We start from the raw sequence: 16532 nt of genomic DNA, 5'->3' as shown, positions 1-16532 counted from the left end.
CAAAAATGCATAATTAAGTATAATCCGAATAATTGAAATGCATATAACATTTTAACGGCAGTGCATAATTCAAAGGATTTCACAAAATACCCTACTGGTGTCCCAAGTAGGTCACTTATATATCCCATCAGCGTCCTGATGGGTCAACTTAATCCCTATCGATGTCCCAAATAGGTCCACTTAATCCCTGCAGGTCCACTTATACCTCACCGGTGTACTGGATGAGTCCACTTAATCCCTACCGGCATCCCAGATAGGTCCACTTATACTTCACCGGTGAACCGGATGAGTCCACTTGCATACTTAAATTATTTCTAAATCTCTTTAAACATTCGAATGCAACAATTATCATGTACTCACATATCACTGAAATCATTAATATGAATTTCACTGAAACCATTAATAACAGTCACTTTCAATAACATTAAAGAAATAACCAATCAAATATTTTGGGCTCAAATTTAGAAAGGTAGCAGTTTGTAAAATAAAGATCCTGGACGGAAATATCACTATTTATTAAAAACATACTATTTTTCAAGAAGACGATGTCACTTACACACAAATATTTGAGAGGGAGCTTCCGATAAAAATTCGGCTAGAGAGAGGAGTTCACTGTGTTTCGACCAGAGAGAAAAATCATAAGTTTTCTAAAGTAGGAGTCCTCATATCTCTTATTTAAACTCTTACGACACCTTATTATAATATTTTATTAAGTTACATCTCATACACGAGGTGTAACCGTTACAATACCCCTTATATGCTTAAAGCCCACGTCCACTTGACGTGGCAAGGCAGGAGCAAACAAAAGAAACTTAACCAAAAGATTTTGAAAATAGTGATAGTCCCTAAGGACCATCATGCTCATATAGACCATCACTTATTAAAAGTTTCTTCTTTTTTTTTTTTTTTTTTTTTTTTTAAAAAAAAAAATTTAGAATTACTACATTCTTCCTCCCTTAAAGAAATTTAGTCCTCTAAATTTGTGTACCTGATTACTGAAAAAGATAGGGATATATATATATATATATATATATATATATATATATATATATATATATATATATTTTCTCATATTCTTTCAACTTCATTATTATTTTAAGTACTTTTTTAAAAAAAATTTCTTAAGAATCTTAAACCTATTGCTCTGATACCATATTTGTCACACCCCAAGAATTTATGATACTGATATTCTTGAGATGTGACTGACAAAACATATATACATTGCTTGATAGGAAAAATATACAGTGGCGAATTTTTACAAAGTAACAAAAGAAAGTTTAAGCAAAACTACAATATCTTCCCAAAGTTGATCCTGACGAAGACTCAAATGAAACCGCAGTTATCCTAAAAAATGTTTACCATAGTTTGATGAGTTTGGCTACTCAGTAAGTGATCATCATAATCCTAAAAATAATCATGGTTGAAAAATATCAATATTTCCAAAAAGGAGATCTATTAACAGAAATGCATTAACAGTTTCACTTCCAAAAATGCATAATTAAGTATAATCCGAATAATTGAAATACATATAACATTTTAATGGCAGTACATAATTCAAAGGATTTCACAAAATACCCTACTGGCGTCCCAAGTAGGTCACTTATATACCCCATCAGCGTCCTGATGGGTCCACTTAATCTCTATTGGCGTCCTAGATAGGTCCACTTAATCCCTGCAGGTCCACTTATACCTCACCGGCGTATCGGATGAGTCCACTTAATCCCTACCGGTGTCCCGGATAGGTCCACTTATACCTCACCAGCGAACCGGATGAGTCCACTTGCATACTTAAATTATTTCTAAATCTCTTTAAACATTCGAAAGCAGCAATTATCATGTACTCACATATCTCTGAAATCATTAATATGAATTTCACTTACACCATTAATAACAGTCACTTTCAATAACATTAAAAAAATAACCAATCAAATATTTTGGGCTCAAATTTAGAAAGGTAGCAGTTTGTAAAGACATTCTCGCATAATTTCCAATTTAATATGTATAGAAAAACTCTCATAGAATTTCAATAATACGGAATTATCACAATTTATGGGATATCAATTTACAAATGAACATTTCACAACAATGCTATAATCAATTGCAAAAATATCAATTTTTAAGTATTAAGGCAGTCATTTGCACATGAATTTTACAATGTTTAAATATTAAAAAACAATAGAAAGAAATGTCACAATTTTACTAAAAGCAGAAATATCACATTTATTTCTAATAATTTTACAGTATCTAAAATTTTCTAACAATAGACAAGAAAAATAAATAAGTTTATTTCTAATAATTTACAGCATTCAAAATTTCTAACATAGATAAAATATCACAATTTTTATTAAAAAGGTTATGTTTCAAAATAATGAGGTCGCGTGCGCATAAAATTTATTGCGCCTAAAATTCATGATAATAAGCAAAAATAATTATTTCATTTCATTTTTAAAAAGAACGGATTATTTTTCAAGATAATGAAATCACTTACATACAAAACTTATAAAATAAAGATCCTGGACGGAAATATCACTATTTATTAAAAATATATTATTTTTCAGGAAGACGATGTCACTTACACACAAATATTTGAGAGAGAGCTTCCGATAAAATTCGGCTAGAGAGAGGAGTTCACTGTGTTTTGACCAGAGAGAAAAATCTCATAAGTTTTATAAGGTAGGAGTCCTCACCTCTTATTTAAACTCTTACGACACTTTATTATAATATTTTATTAAGTTATACCTCATACACGAGGTGTAACCGTTTACAATGCCCCTTATATGCTTAAAGCCCACGTCCACTTGACGTGGCAAGGCAGAAGCAAACAAAAGAAACTTAACCAAAAGATTTTGAAAATAGTGATGGTCCCTAAGGATCATCATGCTCATATAGACCATAACTTATTAAAAGTTTTTTTTTTTTTTTCTTTCCTTTTTTTTTTTTTTTTTTTGAAATTTTAGAATTATTACATTCTTCCCCCCTTAAAGAAATTTAGTCCTCTAAATTTGTGTACCTGATTAATGAAAAAGATAGGGATTTTTTTTTTTTTTTTTCTCATATTCTTTCAACTTCATTATTATTTTAAGTACTTTTTTTAAAAAAAACTCTTAAGAATCTTAAACCTATTGCTCTGATACCGTATTTGTCACACCCCAATAATTTATGATACTAATATTTCTGAGATGTGACTAACAAAACATATATACATTGCTTGATAGGAAAAATATACAGTAGCGAATTCTTACAAAGTAACAAAAGAAAGTTTAAGCAAAATTACAATATCTTCCCAAAGTTGATCCTGACGAGGACTCAAATGAAACTGCAGTTATCCTGAAAAATGTTTACCATAGTTTGATGAGTTTGGCTACTCAGTAAGTGATCATCATAATCCTAAAAATAATCATGGTTGAAAGATATCAATATTTCTAAAAAGGAGATATATTAACAGAAATGCATTAACAGTTTCACTTCCAAAAATGCATAATTAAGTATAATCCGAATAATTGAAATACATATAACATTTTAACAGCAGTGCATAATTCAAAAGATTTCACAAAATACCCTACTGGCGTCTCAAGTAAGTCACCTATATACCCCATCAGCGTCCTGATGGGTCCACTTAATCTCTATCGGCGTCCCAGACAGGTCCACTTAATCCCTGCAGGTCCACTTATACCTCACCGGCGTACCGGATGAGTCCACTTAATCCCTACCGGCATCCCGGATAGGTCCACTTATACCTCACCGGCGAACCGGATGAGTCCACTTGCATACTTAAATTATTTCTAAATCTCTTTAAACATTCGAAAACAGCAATTATCATGTACTCACATATCACTGAAATCATTAATATGAATTTCAAGGAAACCATTAATAACAGTCACTTTCAATAACATTAAAGAAATAACCAATCAAATATTTTGGGCTCAAATTTAGAGAGGTAGCAGTTTGTAAAGACATTCTAGCATAATTGCCAATTTAATATGTATAGAAAAACTCTTATAGAAATTCAATAATACGGAATTATCACAATTTATGGGATATCAATTTACAAATGAACATTTCACAACAATGCTATAATCAATTACAAAAATATCAGTTTTCAGATAATAAGGCAGTCATTTGCACATGAATTTTACAATGTCTAAATATTAAAAAACAGTAGAAAAAAATATCACAATTTTACTAAAAGCAGAAATATCACATTTATTTCTAATAATTTTACAGTATCTAAAATTTTCTAACAATAGACAAGAAAAATAAATAAGTTTATTTCTAATAATTTACAGCATTCAAAATTTATAACATAGATAAAATATCACAATTTTTATTAAAAAGGTTATGTTTCAAAATAATGAGGTCGCGTGCGCATAAAATTTATTGCGCCTAAAATTCATGATAATAAGCATAAATAATCATTTCATTTTATTTTTTAAAAGAACGGATTATTTTTCAAGATAATGAAATCACTTACATACAAAACTTATAAAATACAGATCTTAGATCGAAATATCACTATTTATTAAAAATATACTATTTTTCTGGAAGACGATGTCACTTACACACAAATATTTGAGAGGGAGCTTCCGATAAAAATTCGGCTAGAGAGAGGAGTTCACTGTGTTTCGACCAGAGAAAAAAATCTCATAAGTTTTCTAAGATAGGAGTCTTCACCTCTCTTATTTAAACTCTTACGACACCTTATTATAATATTTTATTAAGTTTGACCTCGTAACCGTTACAATACCCCTTGTATGCTTAAAGCCCACCTCCACTTGACGTGGCAAGGCACGAGCAAACAAAAGAAACTTAACCAAAAGATTTTTAAAATAGTGATAGTCCTTAAGGACCATCATGCTCATATAGACCATCACTTATTAAAAGTTTTTTCTTTTCTTTTCTTTTTTATTTTTTTATTTTTTTTTATTTTTTATTTTTTATTTTTTATTTTTTATTGAAATTTTAGAATTGTTACAATACCATACCAAAAGATATATTCAATTGTAAAGAGAGAAAGAAACCGAATTTGATGGATTCATCTACACAACGGCTTTTGTTAGATAACAATTGTCTATATATATTCAAACTTCAAATAACTTTTATAAAGATATAAACCACGTCTTTCAATGTCCAAAGAGTGAAAACTAATAAAGGGGCCTCCTTTCTCTTAATATATAATAATTGGTAAAGGGAATTAAACAGTAGATCCTCGGGAGCTTGGAAATTATTTTTTTCGGTTCTATCAATTTTTAAACAGTCCTTCAGATTCCACCCAAGGATCGGTAACATGGTTCGCTTTTGGTCCGATCTTTGGTTGGGCCACACACCTCTTAGGATCGGTACCGCTCTTTGTTCTTACTTGCCACAAATCCTGATGCTTGGATATCGGAAGAACTTCCTCTTACCGGCAATAGAAGGGTGTGGAACCCCTCTTTTATACGTCCTCTCTCTAACACTGAACTATTGGAGTTCATTTCTTTCTTGGATGTGCTCCACAACTCATTTCTCTCCCTTTCTGGGTCGGATTAGATCATCTGGACCCCAGATGCATCAAGCTTTTTCTCAATTTCTTCCTTCTACAAATTTCTGCTCTAATCCCCTACCTCTTCCCCCTCGGTGATTTCCAAGGTCTAGTCCTTAATAGCATCGCCAAAAGTGCAAGCCTTCAACTGAATTGCTTCAACTGAATTGCTTGCTCTGAAAGAGCGCTAACGGTGGGCATTCTATGCCTAAGTGAAAAAGAAAATCACCCTCACGTATTCATTCACTGTGACCTAGCCTACAACTTGTGGAGCAGACTTGGCTTGACATGGGTTATGCCAGCCTCCATCTCCGGCTTTTTCTACTTAGCCGACTGCACTTCCTGGCCCAAAATTGGGAAGCTTCTTGGGAAGGCAACTATAGAGGCCACGATCTGGATATTGTGGATGGAAAGAAATGTAAGAATTTTTTGTGGAGTTTATGGCGAAACCCCTGCCTTGTTTCACAAGATCCAAACCCTCGTGACCTTCTAGGCTACCAATCACAAGGCCTTCAACGATCTCCCCATCTCCCAATTCTTCGCGAACTAGCAGCAATTACTCCTACTCCAACACACTCGTCCCACTGGCCATGGGGCTGGTCACCTCCTCCACCTGATTCTATTAGGCTCAACTTTGACAGCTATTCCCGTGGTAACCCTGGTCCCTCGAGGATAGGGGGATTTTTAGAGATCACCAGGGGAATACCCTTGTGTCTTTCTCCAAATACATAGGCTAGGCTGACTCACAGCTTGCGGAATCCATGACGTTGCTTACGGGATCCATGACTCACAGCTTGCGGAATCCATGGTGGAAGGGGATGCGCGCAACATAGTCTCTTGAGCTGCTAGTCTTGCTTCCCCTCCCTAGTACCTTGCTCTGATTTTTGACGAGATATCTTACCTCTACAAGGATATAGCCGTCTCATGGACGCATATTTGAAGGGAATCAAACGGCTTGGCGGACCGACTGGCTAAGGAGGGAGCGATCGCACAAGCCGACGCCACTTCTTAGCCCTGGTGCTCATTTTTACTAGCTACTACTTTTACCTTTGTGTTTGTATCGCTACGACTGTCATTGCCCGTCTTTTTACATTGGCAACACCTCATCCCTGAGGTTTCCTCATTTTTCGACAGAGAGGCCTGGCATATGGGTTCCCCCCCCCCCTCTCCTGGCCTTTATCAAGAACAAAAAAAAAAAAATGGTGTGTGTTGTTGTAGTATATACATCGGTATTTGTTGTAGTAATTAAAACAAAAATGCTAGGTGTGTGTTGTAGTATATACATCGGTAGGTCACCAACCACTCATATGGAAGGGACAAAGCATGGACATAGTTTTTTTTTTAAAAAAAAATGGTAACGTACGACTTATTATTAATTTATACGTAAAATACAAGATGTTCAAGCAATGAAACAATATTACAGAAAATAAGTAACCAATAGAGAGGGACTATGGACTCTTCCTTTAGCAAGAACATCGACATCTTCATTCGCCTCTCTATAACAATGTTGGACCGTTGCCATAGAGGATGACAAAATATGCCAAATTTGATTAAAAACAGTCTTTAATCTCCAAGGGATTTTGACCTTTCTCTTACTCCAGGCAATGACATTTAATGAGTCTCCTTCAATAATCTTGTCCCCTTCCAAATTGCATAGCAATTTCAAACCTTTTAATAAACCTCGTGTTTCCGCCTCATTTGCTGTTGTGATACTACAAGGACCCGAGTAAGAAAAAATAATGTGACCCAAATTATTTCTGATGAGTCCACCATAGCCGGCTGGCCCTGGATTGCCAAGTGAAGTTCCATCAAACTTAAGTTTGAAAAAATTCACTGGTGGTGGTATCCTCACAACCTCACTATGAGTGTTGATGGTAACACCCAAAGTCGTCATTGCCGAAGGATTGCTAATGATAAAACTTTTAGGAATGTAGCCACTATCCTTATGTGAAATGAACCAATCAGCTGCAAGTGCTAAAATATTTGATTTTAATGTAGACAGATCTGCACTTATATTATCAAAGACTATTCTATTTCTTTCCTTCCACACATTCTAAAGAAGGCTAACCCAAATAGATCTCGAAAGGATAGTTCTCATAATTGAAATAACGGGTGTGATCTATTGGTCAAGAAGAGCTCTGACATTTTGAAGCAAAGGTAATGACAAATTGAAGCACTGGCGAGTCCAATCCCAAAGATAAGTAACAAAAGGGCATGAGAGGAAAAGATGCTGCAAAGTTTCATCACTGGCTTTGCACAAAGATACATACATTGGTGATAATAAAACCCATCTTTCTCAAGTTGCCAACAGTTGATAATTTATCTTGACATAGGATCCGTAAGAATAACTGCACTTTAAGAGGCACATGCAAGTTCTTAATCTTGAATAAACCAACATCTAATTCTCTCCAATGATTAGAAATAATAGGTTGTAGGTTGACTTAACCGAAAAGTCTCCCAAAGGGGTAAGATCCCAAATAAAGCTATCATCCATATTTGGAGTCAAATATGTGTCATTCAATAATTCCAACAATGTCTTATATTCTTTAATAAATATGTTTGTACCTCTTATTCACTTACAATGAATGGACCAAATAATATTAGTATAAACACCCCCACTAGCCTCCTTGATAGATATTAGCGGGTTTAAAGCTTTTGAAAAAACCTCGGGAAAAAGGCATCTCAACGATTCATCTCCAATCCATTTGTCAAACCAAAAGAGAGTAGATTCTCCATTCCTCACTATTTTTCAAAATTGTCGTAGATACACAAATCTCTCTTAGTTAATACCTCTCCAAACATGGGATAAACTTGTCTTGTTTCTTGGACTTTTAATGTGGTCAAAGTTCAAATCCATTATATAATTTTCTCTCAGAATAAGCATCTAGAAATGCTTAGGTTGTGTATGGATCCTCCACCACAATTTTACTAAAAGTGTCGAGTTCACATGTTTCAGTCTCTTAAGACCAATCCCCCCTTTTTCAATGGTTACAAACTTTTTTCCAACTCACCAGATGAAATCTCCTCCTTCTTATGTCATCACCCCACAAAAAATTTCTTACATATCTCTCCAATTGTTTTTCAACTTCTTTTGACATCTTAAATAAAGACATAAAATATATTGGGAGGTTAGACAAAATGGATTTAATCGACATATATCTTCCCGGCATAGAAAGAGATTAGACAGAACATGGACATAGTTTCAGGAAGAGAGAAAGGTAGTTCAGAGGATGATTCCCCTTTTCGTACACTCAATAGGTTAGTTCGGTACTAGCAGATCAGAAAGATAGGTCATGTCAATTGCGGCTTCCAATACCGTGGCAAAATTGGTTTGGAGATCAGAGAGATGAAGTACGCTTTAGAGAAAAAAATCCCTCTTGTGCATGGACATTCAATTGGACAAAATGTTCATCTCCTATATCCATCTTGGTAATGACTGGTAACGGCTTTTTTTTTTTTTTGGGTAAGTTAGTAGGGGAGAAGGGCCCTACCTGTTTTTCATTAAATAAAAATAGAAAAAATACAAATCATAGTGTTACAACCGTACAATGGGGCAATTATGCCCTTTTTCATTAAATAAAAAAAGAGAAAATACAAATCATACTGTTACAACTCTACAATGGATCAATTGTGCCAAATCATGAAGTAAGAAAAAAGAAGAATGCCAAATTATAGCATGAGATAAAGATATCCCATTCTTGACAAGTATATCTACTACCATGTTGATTTCACGAAAGATGTAGGAAATGGTCCACCTCTAGTCTGCGAGTCTATGTCAGCAGTTGGCAGCTACTGAGTGGAGGGCCCATGGAGTTCTGCAGCGCCTTGAATAGCATGTGCAAGCAATGACGAATCATTTTCACGATTGGTGATTGCTTTCGCTTGCATAGTGTTGTATACTCATGACATGCATTATGCATATGTTACACTTCACCTTGCTCTTTTAGTATGTTAGACGAGCGACAAACTTCTGGGTCAGAAGGATGGCCAGCCTCTGCATAACGTAAAGCAGAAACCAAGGTTATATGAAACATAATAAAAGAAAAGGTTGTGTGAAACACTAAAGTACCTACATAATCAATTGAAAATTTCTACGTGATTTGAAAAGACATTTTAGTTGAGTGGCAAAGATCAAAGGCTGTTATGCACATTATGTAATGAAAAAAAAATCGGCTGCCCAGCTGCCTAGCCGACAAACCACCTACGCATGCCTAAGGGGGTGCTTAGGCGGGTCAAGGTGGGCACCTAGGCGGTCTGGCCGCCCACCTAGTGCCATCTCTTAAAATAATATAAAAAAAAAAATTCAAATCCACCCAAACAAAAATAGGGCTTTGTATTGCCCTTCTCTTTCTCTATCTCTCTCTCTTTCGGGTCCAGGTGCTCTCTCTAGATATGAGAAGAAGAAGAAGAAGATGGACTCCATGAGTTCGATGTGCAGCCTCTCTCTCTCACATATACACACACAAAGATACACATAGACCAATATACTCCTTTACATGTAAGAAGAAAAATAGATAAAAAACAAATGACCTCCAAGTGTTCGATGTGACATCCCTCTCTCTCACAAGCCCCCCCCCTCTCTTGGGGACGCCTTTGTGTCTGGGCGCCCGCTTAGGTGGCCCAAACCTTGGCTGCCTAGGCGCCCGCCTCCACCTTTTGGAACATTGTGCGTATGCTTTAATTTCATTTTCCTGTTCAGTAAGCTAACTTAAATAGAGGGGTTGGATGTTGGAAGCCATTGACAAAGGCCAAAGGACATTATTGGCCAATAAAGCAGCAAATATATTTCTGTGCATCATGTCCCAAGTCTATGAACAATGCTTGCTCAAATTAGTTAAGAACAAAGAATGACCACAATGGCTCCTAGAAAAGTCAATATGGCACATCTATCACCAATCTTTTTCCTGAATCCACAAAAGATCCCTTTCTGAAAATCTTTCAATCCCAAAAAAGAAGATCTTTTAAAAATTACGAGTGACATTCTACTATGCTGCCATCTACTTGAACATGGTTGCAATAAGCTTCCTGCTCACTGTTGAACTTAACAACTACATGGACAACTACTACTACCACTATCACTACAACTAATGATATAAAGCTGACTGTTATATGATAACATACTATTAATTTGTGGTCTTTATTAAATATTTTGAGTAGAAGAAATCACGCAGATTACAACTACATGGTAACTGCAAAATAATACTATCAAATTAACACACTTATACTCCAAAAAACCTCAAAAGATATTTTCATAGTTGTCGGGTGTGGATGCGTTCCCGGGAGCGGGAGCTGGCCCAGGTCCGCAGAACCATGGATTACTGGAAGTTCCTTGTGGTTAGGATCGCCGTCCGTATGATCCTATATTAAGAGAGCACGATCCTTGTCACAGGGGAGCACAATTCCATGAGGAAGGAATCGCAATAGTAAGTTTTAGGGGATTGCGAGTGATGCAGGGGTTCATAGTACCATTGGGTACAAAACTGAATCAGTGCGTATGACTTAGTGCCAAATAGAAAAAACATCATCTGCACTGCAGCACACACTAGAGAACTGCAGTTCAAACCCACTGGGAATGAGGATCACAATAGAGGGATCCGCATTCCATCAAAGATCCGTAGCTGGAATCATGGGATCGAAGTTCTGGAGCAGGGTCCGTGACCTTTCCTACAGGGTTCCAGCAACTATGGATATTTGGCAGGGTACGCCTGTAGAAGTTGACACCATCCATCTCATCTCACCACGCATGACAAGTCAGGTCCCTTATTCAATGCAGAGTCCTTTCTACAAGATATTTTGCAAAGGTATGCCTGCCGCCAACACTTGATCATCATGGATCTCATCTCATATTGTTTAACTTAGCATGGTAAATCAGGTCCATTAGCTAATGCAGAGTCCTATCTATCTCCTAACGTGTAGGTTGAAAGGAAACTAGTGGGTAACATACCATAGGTCGTTTTTCAAGTCATGCATAACATATGCTTCCCAATTAATAACACATTTTCATAAGGACATATATTTCAAGCCATAATTAACATCCTCACTGCAACTATTTGAAACTGGGCCCCACTACATAACTTAGACTTCAGATTTTGGAACACTTCCAATTGGCTGACAGTGATAACCAACATTTCAATAATGCTCTCATGTCTGCCTTCTAGTTCCAATTAAAAACCATCTGGAGAAGAGGAGCACAAAGTTCACAAAATTTCTATTGGAATTTGGTTGAGTTTCAAGCAGAAATACTAGTTCATGTGGTGATTACTCTGGGATCACTGATGTGTAATTGTGTCAAAAAGACATTTCAGTAATTTGGTCCAATCGCCAAAATTTTGGTAGGAACCTGAGGTCTCTGAAAGACATATAGTCTTGGTGTCAAGAAGCAATAAGTTTAGAAACTATTTTTTTTTTAACTAATTCTCTTTGGCATGGGCAACAACAATTATTATGTATAGCATGCTTTCTGCCAGAAGGGCCTACTCTTGTAGAAAGTCTATAACCACAATCGTATAGGGCATCTACAAGGAAAGTAATAGGAAGTATAAATTTCAGGAATGTTTCTTCTTTTTTTTCTCTTTCCAATTGTCAAGTGTACCTTTTGCAATCCTTCAGGGGCACGCAATTAACCTATTCAGTTCAAAATGGGGAATTGTGGGATACTAGCATCGCTGAGATGACTAGCTTTTTGGGTTTGCTATCGACTTGTGATAGCTCTTTTGTGGGGAAATGTGGTTCACTAAATTTGTTTAGATGGGCATGCATAGACTCACCTCCTTACGAGGCTAGCAGACATTTTTGTACAGGGAAAAATCACGGCATTAGCAGTAAGACGCAAACATCTTTGAGAAAACAATTCTCAGAGGAGAAAATGCTTAGCCCAACATCTTGGCTAGGAGGGAGTCAACTTGAAACTCAGAATGCAAGGAGATGCAGTTTCTTTCCTCCTACCCCCAGCATGTGTTACAGTCTAGTCTCATTCCTATTGGAATCACTTGATATACCTGTTTTCCTATTGGAACCACTTGACGTAGTGCATAAACTTTGTTATGCACTACTACTGCTACTACCACTACCATAACCATTACCAAGGCCAATACGACTATACTACTAATATCACAACCACCATCACCACAGCTACTGTCACTAGCACTACTGCAACTGTCACTGCTGTACCACCACTACTACTGCAATAAAACAACAAGGCCAACACCAACACCGCCACCACCACCACGAACACGAACACCAGCACCAATAACACCAACAACATCAAGACTGCCAATAACAACCACACCACCAGCACCACCACCAACACCACCACAACAACAACAACAGTGGTAGTAGTACTAGAAGTAGCAGTAGCAGTAACAGTGTGTTCCGCCTAGCAGACAAACTCGGTGCTCCACGCGGCAAAAATGATTTCTGCTAAAGACTTTTTTTTAAATAATAGAGAATAAGAGAATCAATGTAATATAGATAAGAAAGATTTTCAAGAAAACATGTTTCTTAAAATTTGATGCAGGTGCTAGAACTTCTAACACTTGCATCAAAATTGCACAAAAAAACAAAATTATAGCCAAAATGTGCACAAGATCTAGAATTGTAAGGACAAAGATTCTAGTTGAGCCTAACATTCTTGTACATATGGATCAATGCTTACCTCCACGAGCATATCATCCTTAAAACTCAGGAGAATCCTCCGCATTGTCTAGGGTCCGAGATCCATATGCATCTAACATGAAAATGGGGAGTGAGGCTCTTCATACGATCCCTCTCACTTAAAAGCAACTTAAAAATGGCAAAAAAATTACATATTAGTTTGCCTTTGTTCAATGAAAAAAGAGAAGAGCCAGCAACACATACAAGATATTACAATAATCATTTAGAGGAGAGCTCGCACCTTATGTTTCGTCTCTAGTGACCATTGTTGGCAAGAAATATACACGACAGATATGTACAGAGCTGGTGAACATAAACCAATCAAGATAAACTGCCGAATACTTAATAAAGAAAAAGGAAAGAGAATTGAAGCATTTATGAGAATTAAAAACACATGGCTCATGTGCACCTGAGCTATTGTAAAGGAAATAGAAGGTTGGGTTCCTGTGAAGCTCTCCTTCACTTATCCGAGTCTATGAATAGCTGAAACAAAAGTCAAATATGAGATTACAAGAAAAGAGGCATTGCTTTTATACCAATTAAAAAAGGAAAAAGAAAAAAGTAGTACTGCTTTAGATCATGAATGGATTTAGTTATGTCTTACGTTGAAGAATCATCCTTGGAAATAACAGATGTTCACCAACAATCATATCTCAAAAAATTTCCTATCTGCATGAATGAGATTCCCAAAGTATTTTCTACTTATTTCCTCAGTTATGTTTCTTTATAGCCTATTTTACTTTTCTTACGTCAAAATCAGAAATAACTATGTCCGGTCCAAAAGCAACTGATGATCAAGTTCTCGTATCAAGTGATAAAACAGGGATTCAGACGTTGGGACATCTGTTCCACTTGCTCCTTTTCCAAACCACAAGAAAATAAGCCTAAAAGTGGGTTACTCTTCCTCCATATGATGTTCAAATGTCAAATCAATTGATCATACCTACAGCATTGAACACATTGCCATTAATATACGAAATTCCTTCCTCCAGTTGCTCATTTAGTACTTTCAAGATTGCATAGATCTCTTTCACTTGTGGGTGGGATTTATCACTCGAAACAAATGAGTGAATCTTACTACCAATCTCCATCCAGCTGCACCCTGGGACTTTCTTCTCACACCTCTCTCTAAGCATCTTTCGAACCTTAGCTACATCACTCCAACTCTCAAGACTAGCATATATATTGGATAACAAAGCATAATTCGACGGTTCACTTGGTTCTATTTCAAAAAGCTTTTCTGCTGCAAATCTCGCTAACTCCAAGTTGCCATGGATCCTACAAGCACCGAGAAATGCCCCCCATACATTAGCACCTGGATCAAAGGGCACATTCATTAAAACATTGAAAGCCTCTTTTAGAAGCCCTGCACGACCAAGGAGATCGATGAAACAAGAATAGTGTTCTGAATCCGGTGTTATCTGATAAACATTTTCCATTGAAGAAAAGTAGCGTAGGCCCTGACTGATCAGGCCTCCATGGCTACAAGCAGCAAGAACCCCAACAAAGGCGATACGATCTGGCCAAACACCCTCTTCAATCATCTTGTCGAAGAGCATAATGGCCTCTCTTCCAATACCATGAAAAGCGTAAGCATTTATCATTGAAGTCCATGTAACAAGATCATGTTTTCGAATCAATTTGAACACTAGATAAGCACTCTCAATATAGCCACATTTGGAGTATGCATTGATCAAGGCATTGGAGACTGGTAGGAATGATTCAAACCCATTTTTTATGATATGTGTATGTACCAAAACTGTCTGTTTTGAGGTAGCAACATTCGCACATGAGCTAAGAATGCTAGCCAAAGTGAGTTCATCTGGTCTGAAACCATCTCGAATCATTCTACTGAGAAGCTTCAAGGCCGCCACACCTTCACCATTGTGGCCATAACCCACAATTAAAGTAGTCCAAGATACCACACTACGGACAACCATCCCATCAAAAGCCTTTCTTGCATCCCCTAAATTCTCATTCTTTGCATACATATCAACAAGTGTACTTGATACTAAAAAATCCAAATCAATTGATAGCTTAATAATACACCCATGGATTTGTTTCCCCATTTCTTGAGATCTTAGCCCACTACATGCATTCAATAAACTACTAAAGGTAAAACTATCACCCGACAACCCTTCAGTTCGCATCAATTTAAATACTCCAAATGCTTCCTTTCCGAAAGAATTATGAGCATAACCATAAATCATGACATTCCATAACACCAAATCCTTGAGTTCTACTTTGTCAAATATGAGTCTAGCACATTTCATGTCGCTACATTTTGCATAGAGATCAGTAAGAGCAGTACTAACAACAAGGTCTATATCAAATCCCGATTTTATCGTAATCGAGTGAAGTTGCTTACCAAATTCAACCTCTGACAAAGAGAGACAAGAACCGAGAACACTGATCATGGTTATGCAGTTTGGACCCACTCTTTCTAACAACATTTCACGAAATAAAAACATGGCCCAAAACTCACTTTCTAGTGCATAATTTAATGAACCACTAGATTTACTTCTTCGAAGTTTAAGTTCTATAAGCCCACTGTGCTTTGAAAAACCTGAAATAACAGTATTCCAAGAAACCAGATTTCTCTTAGGCATTTCATCAAAAACTTGGTGTGCATCACTCAAGCAACCGCATTTTATATACATGTTGAGTAGCTGGTTTTGGAGAGAGATTTGAGGTTGGGTTATTAGTTTCATCATGCAACAATGGAACTGTTTACCTTCTCGTAAAAAACCCATTTTGGAGCAAAATTGCAATGAATTTGAGAAGAATAAGGAACTTGAAGGAGATTCATGGAGGTTGGAGGTCTCTGACGCTGCCATGGAATCTTTGAGGCGTCCATCTCTGAAGACTTGATGAAAGATTGGGTGTTTCTCAGATGGGTGGCTTATGTTTTCTTTGCTCTTTGCAGTATGAAGCAAGAGAGTTGCAGCGCCCAAATAATTTAATGGGGAAACGGATAGACAGAAGGTACTCTTGGGGGAGATCAGGAACATGAATCAAAGCGGGGGAAGAGAGAGACCTTCGGAAAAAAGGAGGAAGGGAGCTTCAGAAGAGTAGAGAGATCCCTTGCTAAACGTCTGTATGGTGTACACTGTATACTGCTCTCGCAGTTTGGGTTTCGTTCATTTTGCTAGCATATCTCTGCCGTCCAATATCAACAACAGAGGGTTGTGGCATGTTAGTTCGCAAATCACAAAAAAAATTTGAACTCTAAAGATGGTTCGAATCAAGTGGATCTATAAGCTCATGCAAATCTTGAAAATGGATGGCAGAGATAATGTGTCGCAAGAAATACTATTTTTGAGATTCAAAATTATTATTTTTTTATTTTTCATATTTATAC

The 16532-nt window shown here is 36.7% G+C and overlaps 1 protein-coding gene across 5 annotated transcripts; it reads right to left on the bottom strand.

The window, feature by feature from the left end:
* Nucleotides 1-9050: 9050 nt before the first annotated feature.
* Nucleotides 9051-16412, bottom strand: LOC18431909 (Pentatricopeptide repeat (PPR-like) superfamily protein). 5 transcript variants are annotated; one of them, XM_088868372.1, is made up of 5 exons: nt 13776-16412; nt 13581-13654; nt 13413-13474; nt 13173-13300; nt 9051-9512 (listed from the first exon to the last, which is right to left on the bottom strand). In XM_088868372.1, exon 1 carries the CDS (start codon nt 16180-16182, stop codon nt 14101-14103), a length of 2082 nt encoding a protein of 693 aa, XP_088724498.1. In that variant the 5' UTR covers nt 16183-16412; the 3' UTR covers nt 9051-9512; nt 13173-13300; nt 13413-13474; nt 13581-13654; nt 13776-14100. The 5 variants fall into 5 exon arrangements, with proteins under 5 accessions (XP_088724498.1, XP_020521555.1, XP_006842084.3 ...); XM_020665896.2 differs by having other exon boundaries at nt 13173-13244; XM_006842021.4 differs by having other exon boundaries at nt 13173-13244; nt 14115-16401.
* Between the last annotated feature and the right edge of the window lie 120 nt (nt 16413-16532).

Source organism: Amborella trichopoda, chromosome 5 (assembly GCF_054954075.1).
Source record: "Amborella trichopoda isolate Santa Cruz 75 chromosome 5, AtrichopodaSantaCruz75HAP2 v2.0, whole genome shotgun sequence".
Classification (NCBI taxonomy): domain Eukaryota; kingdom Viridiplantae; phylum Streptophyta; class Magnoliopsida; order Amborellales; family Amborellaceae; genus Amborella; species Amborella trichopoda.
This window is presented reverse-complemented; position numbering and strand designations above follow the sequence as displayed.